Source organism: Phalangium opilio, unplaced genomic scaffold, assembly GCF_054372755.1.
Source record: "Phalangium opilio isolate 3A_F unplaced genomic scaffold, DU_Popi_V2 ptg000246l_1, whole genome shotgun sequence".
In the NCBI taxonomy this organism is placed as follows: Eukaryota; Metazoa; Arthropoda; class Arachnida; order Opiliones; family Phalangiidae; genus Phalangium; species Phalangium opilio.
Window position 1 is genome coordinate 507,712 of NW_028324225.1, and position 15,620 is coordinate 523,331.

A 15,620-nucleotide genomic window follows, 5' to 3' on the forward strand; every position below is an offset into this window, starting at 1 on the left:
TTTTTGGGACAAAAATTAAAATAACTTTTAATTGAACTACATAATTAAGATTAAAACAAAGCTAGAAGCTGGTAAAGCTCCTTTTTTACTATTTGACACTTAAATTAATTTATATTATCTTTTAAAAACATTAATATTCAGGAAATTCTAAAGTTTGGGGTAAAATAGGGTTTTTTCGGCAAGGATTGAATTTTCAATTAAACAATGATATTAATGTGAATTGATTATTGAATCTGATTTTATAAGCTAAATCTACTCTGCCGAACCACAATCCAACGTTAATTTCAACTTAATTAAGCATAATTAACGAAAAATTCGACCAAAAACATACATTTTAGGGACAAAAATTAACTTTTAATTGATCTACATAATTGAGATTAAAACTAGGCGAGAAGTTGGTAAATCCCCTTTTTTCCTATTTAACACTGAAATTAATTTTTATTATTTTTAAAAACATTAATAAGCGGGAAATTCCAAAGTTTGGGGTAAAATAGGGATGTTTCGGCAAAATATTACGGGGAGAAATGAAAAAATATGCCGAGTCGTTGAAGAAGTGCGAAATTCCAAAGTTTGGGGTAAAATAGGGATTATTCGGCAAGGATTGTATTTTGAATTAAACATTGACATTTATGTGAATTTTTTATTGAATCTCAATTTATAAGCTAAATCTACTCTGCCGAACCACAATCCAACGTTAATTTCAACTTAATTAAGTATAATTAACGTAAAATGCGACCAAAAACGTACATTTTTGGGACAAAAATTAAAATAACTTTTAATTGATCTACATAACTAAGATTAAAACTAAGCTAGAAGCTGGTAAATCCCCTTTTTTCCTATTTGACACTTAAATTAATTTATATTATCTTTATAATACATTAATATTCAGGAAATTCAAAAGTTTGGGGTAAAATAGGGTTTTTTTTGGCAAGGATTGAATTTTCAATAAAACATTGATATTAATGTGAATTGTTAATTGAATCTCAATTTATTATCTAAATGTACTCTGCCGAACCACAATCCAGCATTAATTTCCACATAATTAAATATAATTAATATAAAATTAGACCAAAAACGTACATTTTTGGGACAAAAATTAAAATAACTTTTAATTAAACTACAAAATTAAGATTAAAACTAAGCTATAAGCTGGTAAATCCCTTTTTTACTATTAAACACTGAAATTAATTTATATTATCTTTATAATACATTAATATTGAGGAAATTCAAAAGTTTGGGGTAAAACAGGGGTTTTTCGGCAATATATTATGGGGTGAAACACTATTTTACCCCGAAGTTATTTTTGCCGAACTTTTGCCGAATTACCCCAAATTCTAAAATAGTAGATATTCTCCCATGCATCGTCTGCTAAAACATTCTAAATGACTTATGGAAACAAACTGCAAGTGTTTATTAAACTCAGGTCACGTGTCACCAAAGAGCCGCTATGGAACAGTTTACCCGTCATTTTCTACTCTGAAAAATTGGTTGCTGTAATTTTCACCAACAGCCGGGAGTGTGGCGTACTCCTGTAAGCTAAGCTTCTGGGAGGCAAAGTTTGAGGGAATAAGACACGTGTCGGCGATCCTACCCTATAGGTGCCGACTGCCCCGTGTCCGCCGGAGGTGACTTGACCCCCACACCCCATCCGTCACCTCCCAAGTAAACCTCATTTCCTTCCCCTGCTTACACACATAATGAAACCTGACTAATCACATCCTTGCCGAGGTCCTCTGACCCGCTTGCATTGAAACCTCCAAAAAAAAAAAAAAAAAAAAAAAGAACATTTCACCAACATGGAAAGTTATGTAGAATTAGAACCCTTTGAAGAATGGCGCAAACATCCTATTCTGTTAGATTTAGTTATTTATTATATTGAAAAATGTAGCGGATTTAATCGAGATGGTGCCTTAAGACTTCATTAATAAAAGGCTGTTTCTATTTAGGCCCAAGTTTTGGACTTAAAAAAGCCAGGAACACTATTTAGGACCACCCTCTCTTAATAAAAATCAATATTTTACTTTGAACAATTGAATTTATTCTAAAGACATGTAAAATTATCAAAAGAAAAGAACTAAATTTTGTACAAAAATTACAGACAATTAAAAATATAAACAAACAAATGAATTAATAAAAGTGATAAATAAAAATAACTAAAATCATGGCGTTGCTTTTGCCTCCTCTTCATGTTTAAGAAAAGACATAAGAGATTCAGATCTGATTGGGCAATGGGACATGAGAGCCTGTCATATTTGAAACTGTGATTTCAGGACCAGTTAGGGTTAAATTATCCGCCATTAAATCTTCTTCATCCTAATTGGTGGAAATACAGTGTAATTTTACTAATTTTATTGTTAAGCTGCTAAAAAAAACCAACTTACCCAATTGTTCCTTTCATCTTGTTCTTTAACGGGAGTTGACTGACAACTAAAAGAAAAATAAAATAAAATTAACTTATAGATTTAACAGATTTACAATACAATTAAATAATTTATACAAACTTAGGACTGAAATTTGACAATCTAGATGCGGTATTTGATGCCATGCCTGACTTGGGCGTATAATTTTCTTTCAATAAATCTCCCCATCTTGTTTGAATTTCATTTGATGTTGATTCAGAAGGGTCAGCTTCGGTAGTTGTTGAATTAACTAATTTCATAAAAATCGTTTTCAGTCCTTCTTCTTCCGTTGGGTCACTACTCTTATAATCGTTTATGAATCTTCCCCTAAACATTTTTGCTGCATTTTCTTGACTTCTTGAACTAACGCCCAATTCCTTCGCTATTTCTCGAAAATGAACAATTTTGTGAATCTGATCGAGGGGCACTTGTAAATTTAGGTACCGTTGGTACAAGCACCTTGCTATCATCTTATTTCCTATTTTCTTATGTCCGGCTTCGAAAACCATATTAGCTCCTGTTAAAACTTAAACAACCTTCTCTAAATGGCCTAGCAGCTAAAATAATTTGATAACATACGAAACGCCTATCATTTCAACTCGGTAAAGGGGGGGACCTTTTTTATCGCTTTTATCTATAAAGGTTTCACTAAATTTCGTTATTGATTTTTATGTGATTATAAATCGATGAAAAAACTGTCTGACCATTTCATTATGCCTTTAAAAAAACCCTGATAAAACAGATTTTTTTATCTCACTCTTTACCATTCCGAGTGACGATGACGTCATGGAGAGGTATTACACTGGGCGTGTCTGTGTGTATATTTGTGTATGTATGTCGATTTCGAGAATGATGATTTCTTCGAATGACCGACCCTTCGTGCTATGCTCAATCCCTTGGGTTATAGTCAATTAACTAACACATTTTGTTAGGTCTCAATACTAGTTTTATTTTATCAGCGATCATCGATTTTCAGTATATTTTATTCTCCTTATAGAGCCGAATACTCAAACCTAACTGTATATTTTTAATAGAAAGTAAAATGCATCCTATGAAAAACATTAACATGTACAAAAATGGGCCAAGCCTCGCCTCGTGCCCTTTCCGCTGTAAAACGTTCTGAGATCCCATGTAGAGCCAAGTCTGCCTTTTGATCTCATTCAATCGCCAATTGAACAATTATGTTATAAATTAAGTCCTTTTCCTAGTTAATAACCAATATTCTTTGACTCTATCATTATTATAAATCTTTGTTCGTATCAAAAATATCGTGACTTGGCAATCGCAGGTAAGTAATATTAAAAGGAAGTCGAGGGGAAATTCACTAAATCGTTGCCGATTTTAAAATAATCGAAGGGATATTCACTAAATCGTTTATGGTCGAGGAGATATGTACAAGTTTATAAGAAGAGTCATGCATAACCTTATATACACGCGCTTGCCAAGTCACGATATTTTTGATACGAACAAAGATGTATAATAATGATAGAGTCAAAGAATATTGGTTATTAACTAGGAAAAGGACTTAATTTATAACATAATTGTTCAATTGGCGATTGAATGAGATCAAAAGGCAGACTTGGCTCTACATGGGATCTCAGAACGTTTTACAGCGGAAAGGGCACGAGGCGAGGCTTGGCCCATTTTTGTACATGTTAATGTTTTTCATAGGATCTCACTTCTTTTTGTAGACCCTCTCGTTATACTTCGGTAGTTATATTAAAACAAGACCCTCTCGTGGTACTTCGTTTGCCAATATAATCGCTAACGTTTGTCCATATTTACGCTGAATTACCCCTTTCGACCCGCAGAGAATATGTAATAAAGATTGTACGCGATATCCTATAAATAAAGAACTAAAGAACAATTTTATAAAAATTTCGGGATGTTTTAATTTTTCTGTGCTTTATAAAATAAATGAAAACTAAATCCTGAATTTTAAGTTTCTATCTCCTCTAGAAGTACCTTAGAATTTTGATGATCGGTGAGTGAGTGAGTGAGTGAGTGACAAAATAAGGTAAATTTCACCTGCGATATTTCGAAAAGTATATAGGGTAGGAACTTGAAATTTGGAAACTAGAGCTAGGATTGACAGTCCTCGCGGCAAGCAAAATTTCAACCTTTTACCTCTAACCATCACGAAGTTACAGTGGGTTTAAAAGTGCCACGAGTTGCTTCGAGAAAAGGATGTCAGTGCTCGACTTGGCTGGGAGCACGGCAGTGCTCCCAGATATGCGTAATGTTATGCAGATATTTCACAATAAAATACTTTTACTAAAGGTATTTTGGTGAAAAAACTAAGATAAGCAATTTTTTAAAATATTCAATGTTTAATAATCATGTCTACAAAAGTCAAAATTTGAATTTCTGTTACTTCCGGCAATTATCTCTTACTTTTTCTCATCTTTGTCGCAAAGACAGTTTTTATTAATCAAAAATGTCTTGATTAGAATCAAGACCTAAAAAGTATCGATAAGTCTGAGGTTATCACTTGTCTGAAGGATCAGATATTAATTTTTCTATTTAATTGAAACTTAAATGCATGCTTAAGAAAAAACAACGTTCCATTACCGTTTTCCGTTGAAATAAATTATTTTACTGGTAATCAATTTCAAAAATTTACTTATCTCGGCTTTTCGACCACAATTCCATTCCCCGAAAACATTTTATCATTACATTAATTACTTTTGGGAGAGTACGTGTATGGTTTTGCGTTTTAAAAGGTTCCTAAAGACGTTACATCCCCATTCGTGACCGGCACGCTTCGCAGTGGAACATTTTAATTATTCTAAAACCAATGGCGCCAAATTCAATAGGGACAGTTAGATTTTTACTCGCGGTTTTGCAAAATGATGTAATATCAAGTGTACTTTAGTCAACCGTCGTATTGTTCTTTCTCATAGTTCAGGGCATGATCAGTGTTACTGCCCAATTTCTCTCTCTAGTTTCTAACAATGGTTAGAGACTATTTGATATGGCACGGACAACGTTATATACATTTGTAAATTTTAAGTAGCACAAAAGGAAAAAAATCCAATTTTTTTATATTTTGGTTTGAAATAAATAAACTCATGATAGTAGTTATAACGAACAAAAAGTCAAGGGAATGGCACCGGTAATGAGCAGCAGAAAGAGAGGAAAGTTTGCTTCAAGTTAGCAGAGGGACATGGTAGTGAAAATGGTTCTCTTGAATTTTGTTCGTTCAAACCTTAATATATCATGAAAAATTCAAGTGAGGAGGCGGCACTACCTAGAAAGATTGATTTTGGCAGATAACAGCGAAAAATTATGTTCTACACACACTGGGACTATGAGAGAGTTTCAAGGCCGAGGTCGCACATGATGAAATAGTTTGCTCAGGTCCTGTTAGTCTCGAAAGGGTTATATAGTGCTTGTAACTTTTAAAAGGTTCTTGTCATGGCTAAACAGACCGCTATTACAGTTTTTTATTGTTTTATAGGTTATTTTGACACGTTATCTCCCAAAAGTAATTAATGTAATGATAAAATGTTTTCGGGTAATGGAATTGTGGTCGAAAAGCCGAGATAAGTAAATTTTTGAAATTGATTACCAGTAAAATAATTTATTTCAACGGAAAACGGTAATGGAACGTTGTTTTTTCTTAAGCATGCATTTAAGTTTCAATTAAATAGAAAAATTAATATCTGATCCTTCAGACAAGTGATAACCTCAGACTTATCGATACTTTTTAGGTCTTGATTCTAATCAAGACATTTTTGATTAATATCTGTTCCTTCAGTCTTCATTTTAATTAAGAATGTTAAGAAACAGTTTTACATTTTCAAAATCTGCACTAAGCAGAAACATATATAAAGGGGACCATAAATTTAGCTCAATCAAACATTTATTTATAATAATACTTCAAAAAAAACGTAAATCAATAAAAGTTTGTATTCTTATTGTAATTAACATAATACAATTTTTTACAATGACCAGTTTAAAAATTGCCTGGTCCAGTTCAAAAATTAAATCGGAGGGGGGTCAGTGGTCCACGAGACTACTGAGAAAGTTCAAGGGTACCATTAAAATTCTAATATTTTAATTATCCACTTCTTTGGTTTAGCAGACGACGTGCAGGAAAGTCGCTGGCCTAATGTCTAGTTTAAAAAATCCTTATTTGGTCACGGACCAGAAAACTCACGTAAACGCGAAGCGAATGTCGAAAACTACGTATTTTCCGACTGAGGAGAGGCGAAATAGCCCGGCCTCCTTTTACGTCCCCCCTAACCGAAAGGTTAGTGGTTCGAGCCCAGCCAGGAGCGGTGTTGTGAAGTCTCTGATGTAACGTAAAAAGTCAAAGTTTTGCCAAAATACGTGACGATTATTGTTCTTCATAGCTTCCGTGGTGCAATGGTTAGCGCGTTCGGCTGTTAATCGAAAGTTTGGTGGTTCAAGCCCAGCCAGAAGCGGTGTTGTGAAGTCTCTTATGTAACGAAAAAAGTCAAAGTTTTGCCAAAATACGTGACGATTGTCGTTCTTCAAAGCTTCCGTGGTGCAATGGTTAGCGCGTACAGCTGTTAACCGAAAGGTTGGTGGTTCGAGCCCAGCCAGGAGCGGTGTTGTGAAGTCTCTGATGTGACGTAAAAATCAAAGTTCTGCCAAAATACGTGACGATAATTGTTTTCAAAGCTTTTGTGCTGCAATGGTTAGCGCGTTCGGCTGTAAACCGAAGGGTTGTTGGTTTTAGTCCACCCTGGAGCGTTGTTGTGAAGTCTTATAAATAACGTAAAAATTCAAAGTTTTTCCACAATACCTGAAGATCATTTAATTTCAAAGCTTCCGTGGCGCAATGGTTAGCGCGTACAGCTGTTAACCGAAAGGTTGGTGGTTCGAGCCCAGCCAGAAGCGGGGTTCTGAAGTCTCTGATGTAACGTAAAAAAATCAAAGTTTTGACAAAATATGTGACGATAATTGTTTTTCAAAGCTTCCGTGGCGCAATGGTTAGCGCGTTCAGCTGTTAATCGAAAGTTTGGTGGTTCAAGCCCAGCCAGAAGCGGTGTTGTGAAGTCTCTTATGTAACGAAAAAAGTAGAAGTTTTGCCAAAATACGTGACGATAATTGTTTTCAAAGCTTTTGTGCTGCAATGGTTAGCGCGTTCGGCTGTTAATCGAAAGTTTGGTGGTTCAAGCCCAGCCAGAAGCGGTGTTGTGAAGTCTGTTATGTAACGAAAAAAGTCAAAGTTTTGCCAAAATTCGCGACGATAATTGTTTTTCAAAGCTTCCGGTTTTAAATGGAAGGTACAACACCTAACATTCCGCTAAGCAATTTTCATTGACTATAATTAAGTCTAAGTATGTTTATATTTAAATTTTCAAAACCATTCCAATCTGCGATATTTAAGCAGTGTAAAGAGTCAGTTTATGATGTTAGCACTTTTAAATCTATTAGGTTCAAATCTCGTGGTGGTTGAAAAACAAGGGGACCTAGCTTTGTGTGAGCTAACAAGTTAAGTTGGAAAAGGTCCCCCACACTGCCTTTGGTACTTGTAGGTACTTGTGGGTACTTGTGAGTGTTTGTAGGTACTTGTGGGTGCTTGTAGGTACTTGAACCATTGCACTACGGAAGCTTTGAAAAACAATTATCGTCGCGAATTTTGGCAAAACTTTGACTTTTTTCGTTACATAAGAGACTTCACAACACCGCTTCTGGCTGGGCTTGAACCACCAAATTTTCGATTAACAGCTGAACGCGCTAACCATTGCGCCACGGAAGCTTTGAAAAACAATTATCGTCACATATTTTGTCAAAACTTTGATTTTTTACGTTACATCAGAGACTTCACAACACTGCTTCTGGCTGGGCTCGAACCACCAACCTTTCGGTTAACAGCTGTACGCGCTAACCATTGCGCCACGGAAGCTTTGAAATTAAATGATATTCAGGTATTGTGGAAAAACTTTGAATTTTTACGTTATTTATAAGACTTCACAACAACGCTCCAGGGTGGACTAAAACCAACAACCCTTCGGTTTACAGCCGAACGCGCTAACCATTGCACCACGGAAGCTTTGAAAAACAATTATCGTCGCGAATTTTCGCAAAACTTTTGACTTTTTTCGTTACTTAAGAGACTTCACAACACCGCTTCTGGCTGGGCTTGAACCACCAAACTTTCAATTAACAGCCGAACGCGCTAACCATTGCACCACGGAAGCTTTGAAAAACAATAATCGTCACGTATTTTGGCAAAACTTTGACATTTTACGTCACATCAGAGACTTCACAACACCGCTCCTGGCTGGGCTCGAACCACCAACCTTTCGGTTAAGAGCCGAACGCGCTAACCATTGCACCACGGAAGCTTCGAAGAACAATAATCGTCACGTATTTTGGCAAAACTTTGACATTTTACGTCACATCAGAGACTTCACAACACCGCTCCTGGCTGGGTGGCACCCTTGTTATTCTTAAGTTTATCTCTAAAGTGTCGGGGATAGGGGGAGGGTACCTCTCTATCTGTGGGGTCGGATACTTTTGAATTTTTATCTGTGGGGTCGGACACTTCTGATTTTTTTTATTTTAGATTTTTATATTTATTTTCTATTTTTCTTTTAGTTTTTTATATTCATTTTCTTGCCATAGAGACTTGATAGAATTCTCGAGACTTTATCCTTAAATTTTATCTCGAAAATGTCGGGGTGATGTGGGGTGGGGTACCTCTTAATCTGTGGGGTCGGATACTTTTGAATTTTTATCTGTGGGGTCGGATACTTATGAATTTGTATGTTTGGGGTTTTTATATTGATTTTCTTTTAATTTATGTTATCCACTCATTAGGGTAGGGTATAGAGGGGCTATTCACTCGTACGATGTGGCTACTATTACGAGCCCTTGGGCCGTCTTGTTTAACCCTGTTCTGATTATACAAAACATAAGTCGAAGGAGACGTCGCGGTGGACGGAAACCCTTTTCTTAAAACAGCTTCATTGCCCATTTTTCAGTTTCCGAAGGTAGATATTTTAAAGGTATACTTAAAAGCAAAAATACAAGCGCGTCGGCAAAGACAAAAACTCCTATTAAGTTTAGAAGAAATCAAACTCATATTGTAAAGTAATTGATAAACCAAGGTACAGCGTTAATATCAACTTAATTAAGTATAATTAATGAGATATTAACGCAAAACAACCATATTTTCCGAATAGACAGGAATAATTTTTAATGAAACTAAATAATTCATAATAAAATTACACGAGTTGTTCGTCCAACCGATTTTTTCATTTAAAACTTAAATAAATTTACATTATCATAGAAAAACATTTAAGGCGCGAATGTTCGGCAAAAGATAATTAGGGAAAATTATTTATTGAAACTCATTTTATAAGCTAAAACAATACTGCGGAACCACATTTAAGTGTCAATTTCATATTAATTTGGCGTAATTAAAGTGGAATGAACAGAAAAGAACATTTTTTGGGTAAAATTCAAGGATAACTTTTAATTAGGGTAAAAGACTAAAATGATAACTACACGAGTAGTTCGTCTAATCTCAAATTGCCTATTTCACACTTAGCACTTAAATAAATTTACATTGTCATCTAAATTCATGAAAAGGCGCGAAGTTTAAAAATTCAGGTAGTTCGGCGAAAACTAAACTACACTATAAATTGAACTAACACTATTGCGCTACACTACAGCATTAATTTTAGCTTTACTGAGCATATTTAATTTGAAATTCACCCTCAACGTCCATTTCCTGGAAAGAGCATAATCCAGATGGATACTAATTAAATTATAATTCTGAGAGAGCGGTAGCTCTCTTAGATAAGACTTCATACTGCTCTTAATGTATAAGGAGGGTTTTTTGTTTGGCTGTAGTTTTTTTTTGTATTGCATAAATTGTTTTGAAAAAATTGCGCAGAACTACAATTCTGGCCCACAATATGTGGTTAAAATTTCAAAGAGATTCATTAATTAGTTAATTTTATAAAAAATAAAGTTGCTAAGGGTGGTTTTCATTTCCATAAAATTCATCACACCTTTTGTTGAAAAACAGGAATTTTTCCCATAGAAATAACATGGGAAATGTTCTGAAAAAAACGATCCGGTGGCTCCGATGTTAGAAAAACTATACGTTTGTTAGACTTGAAAACGGTTTTAAATGGAAGGTACAACACCTAACATTCCGCTAAGCAATTTTCATTGACTATAATTAATTCTAAGTATGTTTAAATTTAAATTTTCAAAACCATACCAATCTGCGATATTTAAGCAGTGAAAAGAGACAGTTTATGATGTTAGCACTTTTAAAGCTAGTTGGTTCATATTTCGTGGTGGTTGAAAAACAAGGGGACCTAGCTTTGTTTGAGCTAACAAGTTAAGTTGGAAAAGGTCCCCCACACTAATAAATTATGTAACCAACTGCCTTTGGTACTTGTGGGTACTTGTAGGTATATACTTGTGGATTCTTGTAGGTACTTGTGGGTGCTTGTAGGTACTTGTGGGTGCTTGTAGGTACTTGTGGGTGCTTGTAGGTACTTGTGGGTGCTTGTAGGTACTTGTGGGTGCTTGTAGGTACTTGTGGGTGCTTGTAGGTACTTGTGGGTGCTTGTAGGTACTTGTGGGTGCTTGTAGGTACTTGTGGGTGCTTGTAGGTACTTGTGGGTGCTTGTAGGTACTTGTGGGTGCTTGTAGGTACTTGTGGGTGCTTGTGGGTACTTGTGGGTTCTTGTTGGTACTTGTGGGTGCTTGTAGGTACTTGTGGGTACTTGTGGGTACTTGTGGGTGCTTGTGGGTACTTGTGGGTGTGTGTGGGTACTTGTGGGTGCTTGTGGGTGCTTGTGGGTACTTGTGGGTACTTGTGGGTGCTTGTAGGTGCTTGTGGGTACTTGTGGGTACTTGTGGGTGCCTGTAGGTACTTTTGGGTGCTTGTAGGTGCTTGTAGGTACTTGTGGGTACTTGTGGGTGCTTGTAGGTACTTGTGGGTGCTTGTAGGTACTTGTGGGTGCTTTAAGGTACTTGTTGGTACTTGTGGGTTCTTGTGGGTGCTTGTGGGTACTTGTGGGTGCTTGTGGGTACTTGTGGGTGCTTGTAGTTACTTGTGGGTGCTTTTAGGTACTTGTTGGTGCTTGTAGGTACTTGTGGGTGCTTGTAGATACATGGGAAATGTTCTGAAAAAAAAACGATCCGGTGGCTCCGATGTTAGAAAAACTATACGTTTGTTAGACTTGAAAACGGTTTTAAATGGAAGGTACAACACCTAATATTCCGCTAAGCAATTTTCATTGACTATAATTAAGTCTAAGTATGTTTAAATTTAAATTTTCAAAACCATACCAATCTGCGATATTTAAGCAGTGAAAAGAGACAGTTTATGATGTTAGCACTTTTAAAGCTAGTTGGTTCATATTTCGTGGTGGTTGAAAAACAAGGGGACCTAGCTTTATTTGAGCTCACAAGTTAAGTTGGAAAAGGTCCCCCACACTAATAAATTATGTAACCAACTGCCTTTGGTACTTGTGGGTACTTGTAGGTATATACTTGTGGGTACTTGTAGGTACTTGTGGGTGCTTGTAGGTACTTGTGGGTGCTTGTACGTACTTGTGGGTGCTTGTAGGTACTTGTGGATGCTTGTAGGTACTTGTGGGTGCTTGTAGGTACTTGTGGGTGCTTGTAGGTACTTGTGGGTGCTTGTAGGTACTTGTGGGTGCTTGTAGGTACTTGTGGGTGCTTGTAGGTACTTGTGGGTGCTTGTATGTACTTGTGGGTACTTGTGGGTGCTTGTAGGTACTTGTGGGTGCTTGTAGGTACTTGTTGGTACTTGTGGGTTCTTGTTGGTACTTGTGGGTGCTTGTGGGTACTTGTGGGTGCTTGTGGGTACTTGTGGGTGCTTGTGGGTACTTGTGGGTGCTTGTAGGTGCTTGTGGGTGCTTGTGGGTACTTGTGGGTGCCTGTAGGTACTTTTGGGTGCTTGTAGGTACTTGTGGGTACTTGTGGGTGCTTGTAGGTACTTGTGGGTGCTTGTAGGTACTTGTGGGTGCTTGTAGGTACTTGTGGGTGCTTTTAGGTACTTGTTGGTACTTGTGGGTTCTTGTAGGTACTTGTGGGTACTTGTGGGTGCTTGTAGGTACTTGTGGGTGCTTTTAGGTACTTGTAGGTACTTGTGGGTACTTGTGGGTGCTTGTCGCTTTTTCTGGGTGCTTGTAGGTACTTGTGGGTGCTTGTAGGTACTTGTGGGTGCTTGTAGGTACTTGTGGGTGCTTGTAGGTACTTGTGGGTGCTTGTAGGTACTTGTGGGTGCTTCTAGGTACTTGTGGGTGCTTCTAGGTACTTGTGGGTGCTTGTGGGTACTTGTGGGTGCTTGTAGGTACTTGTGGGTACTTGTGGGTGCTTGTAGGTACTTGTGGGTGCTTGTGGGTACTTGTGGGTGCTTGTGGGTACTTGTTTGTGCTTGTGGGTGCTTGTGAATGCTTGTAGATACTTGTGGCTACTTATGGTTGCTTGTGGGTACTTGTGGGTTCTTGTGGGTGCTTGTGGGTGATTGTGGGTACTTTTGAGTGCTTGTAGGTACTTGTGGGTACATTCTTAATTAAAATGAAGACTGAAGGAACAGATATTAATCAAAAATGTCTTGATTAGAATCAAGACCTAAAATGTGTCGATAAGACTGAGGTTATCACTTGTCTGAAGGATCAGATATTAATTTTTCTTTTTAATTGAAACTTAAATGCATGCTTAAGAAAAATACAACGTTCCATTACCGTTTTCCGTTGAAATAAATTATTTTACTGGTAATCAATTTCAAAAATTTACTTATCTCGGCTTTTCGACCACAATTCCATTCCCCGAAAACATTTTATCATTACATTAATTACTTTTGGGAGATAACGTGTCAAAATAACCTATAAAGTAATAAAAAACTGTAATAACGGTCTGTTTAGCCATGACAAGAATCTTTTAAAAGTTTCAAGCACTATATTACCCTTTCGAGACTAACAGGACCTGAGCCATTTATGGCTTAACCTGCTACTAGTACGACCAGGGAGAATTGATGTAAACTGGAGTGGAAATTTCATCATGTGCGACCTCGGCCTTGAAACTCTCTCATAGTCCCAGTGTGTGTAGAACGCAATTTTTTTGCTGTTATCTGCCAAAATCAATCTTTCTTGGTAGTGCCCCCTCCTCACTTGAATTTTTCATGATATATTAAGGTTTGAACGAACAAAATTCTAGATTACCATTTTCACTACCATGTCCCTCTGCTAACTTGAAGCAAACTTTCCTTTCTTTTTGCTGCTCATTACCGGTGCCATTCCCTTGACTTTCTGTTCGTTATAACTACTATCATGAGTTTATTTAATTCAAGCTAAAATATAAAAAAATTGGATTTTTTTCCTTTTGTGCTACTTCGAATTTACAAATGTATATAACGCTGTCCGTGCCATATCAAATAGTCTCTAACCATTGTTAGAAACTAGAGAGAGAATTTGGGCAGTAACACTGATCATGCCCTAAACTATTAGAAAGAACAATACGATGGTTGACTGAAGTACACTTGATATTACATCATTTTGCAAAACCGCGAGTAAAAATCTTACTGTCCCTATTGAATTTGGCGCCATTGGTTTTAGAATAATTAAAATTACGAATGGGGATGTAACGTCTTTAGGAACCTTTTAAAACGCAAAACCATACACGTACTCTCCCAAAAGTAATTAATGTAATGATAAAATGTTTTCGGGGAATGGAATTGTGGTCGAAAAGCCGAGATAAGTAAATTTTTGAAATTGATTACCAGTAAAATAATTTATTTCAACGGAAAACGGTAATGGAACGTTGTTTTTTCTTAAGCATGCATTTAAGTTTCAATTAAAAAGAAAAATTAATATCCGATCCTTCAGACAAGTGATAACCTCAGTCTTATCGATACTTTTTAGGTCTTGATTCTAATCAAGACATTTTTGATTAATATCTGTTCCTTCAGTCTTCATTTTAATAAAGAATATTAAGAAACTGTTTTACATTTTAAAAATCTGCACTAAGCAGAAACATATATAAAGGGGACCATAACTTTAGCTCAATCAGACATTTATTTGTAATGATACTTCAAAAAAAAAAACGTAAATCAATAAAAGTTTGTATTCTTATTGTAATTAGAATAATACAACTTTTTACAATCATTTATTGAAACGCGAGGCGCCCCTAAAAATTCCAGAAATAGGACCAAATTGACAATTTTACAAAATTTTTAAAAAATGCTGATTTATGTCCGTTTAACATTTAGCTCAAAATTGTCATAAGCCTAATATGAAATACGGATATCCTTAAAACTTCTTAGAGACAATCCGAGATTGTCAATTTCAAACTTTTTTGTAGCACAAACTAACGTCTGTTTGATATTAAGCTTAAAACCTTAAACAAAACATAGTCAGGGCTACCCTAAAAGTTCACAAAGATGATCCAAGATTGTTTATACGCCTAAAAAGTGCCATCTTCAAAATATGTAGCCGGGGAAAAGAGAGCGTGATCGAGTGGGCTATGCTAGTGGTTAGAAGTCTCGGGGGTTGTGACAGGGATAAGGGAGTTGAGATGGATTGGAAATGATGATGGGCGACCTGCGGCACCGTATCTCTCCCAATGTACCTCGCGCACGCCCCTAGCCTTCGGTAGGCGATTGCTAAGTGCTGTCGAGTAGCGCCATTTTATTTTTATGAGAACTAGCTTCTATTTTGAAGATAGAGGGAGCGCCCTTTAAAATTTCGTCTAGTACGACCCTACCTAACCGCTGAGGATGGTGGGGGGACTATGGTGCCGTAGGTGGGGGTACACAGGCAACGCTATAGGTATGGGAGTTTCCACTCCATTCGTCTCTCCTTCAAGGTTGGGACTCCAGGCATAGCCAACTCCATCACGCACTAGACAACGCACAGCAACTAGCGCCAGCGTGGGAAATTAGGCGGTGACACAGGGCAAATGACCAGTTTAAAAATTGCCTGGTCCAGTTCAAAAATTAAATCGGAGGAGGGGTCAGTGGTCCATGAGACTACTAAGAAAGTTCAAGGGTAACCAGACTCCACACATTAAAATTCTAATATTTTAATTATCCACTTCTTTTGTTTAGCAGACGACGTGCTCTGGTCAATGGTCACGGACCAGTTTATTTATACCAAGTCAGGAAAGTCGCTGGCCTAATGTCCAGTTTAAAAAATGCTTATTTGGTCACGGACCAGAAAACTCACGTAAACGCGACGCGAATGACGAAAA

General features: G+C 36.7%; 1 protein-coding gene and 1 non-coding gene across 2 annotated transcripts; both read right to left on the reverse strand.

Annotated features, from left to right (window-relative positions):
- Positions 1–2,015: 2,015 nt before the first annotated feature.
- LOC149611141 (uncharacterized) lies at positions 2,016–3,059 on the reverse strand. Its single transcript, XM_089858493.1, has 2 exons — positions 2,502–3,059; positions 2,016–2,427 (listed from the first exon to the last, which is right to left on the reverse strand). Exons 1-2 carry the CDS (start codon positions 2,906–2,908, stop codon positions 2,355–2,357), a joined length of 480 nt encoding a protein of 159 aa, XP_089714619.1. The 5' UTR covers positions 2,909–3,059; the 3' UTR covers positions 2,016–2,354.
- A 5,590-nt stretch (positions 3,060–8,649) lies between these two features.
- On the reverse strand, positions 8,650–8,722 carry TRNAK-CUU (transfer RNA lysine (anticodon CUU)). The gene has a single exon. It is a non-coding gene; the product is annotated as a tRNA-Lys (tRNA).
- Positions 8,723–15,620: the final 6,898 nt, after the last annotated feature.

Excerpts from the sequence above, each read along its gene's own strand:
- LOC149611141 (XM_089858493.1), bottom strand. The coding sequence starts at position 2,908 with ATGGTTTTCGAAGCCGGACATAAGAAAATAGGAAATAAGATGATAGCA. Across the intron at positions 2,428-2,501 it reads TTGTCAAATTTCAGTCCTAA|TTGTCAGTCAACTCCCGTTA; the intron begins GTTTGTATAAAT and ends TTTTTCTTTTAG.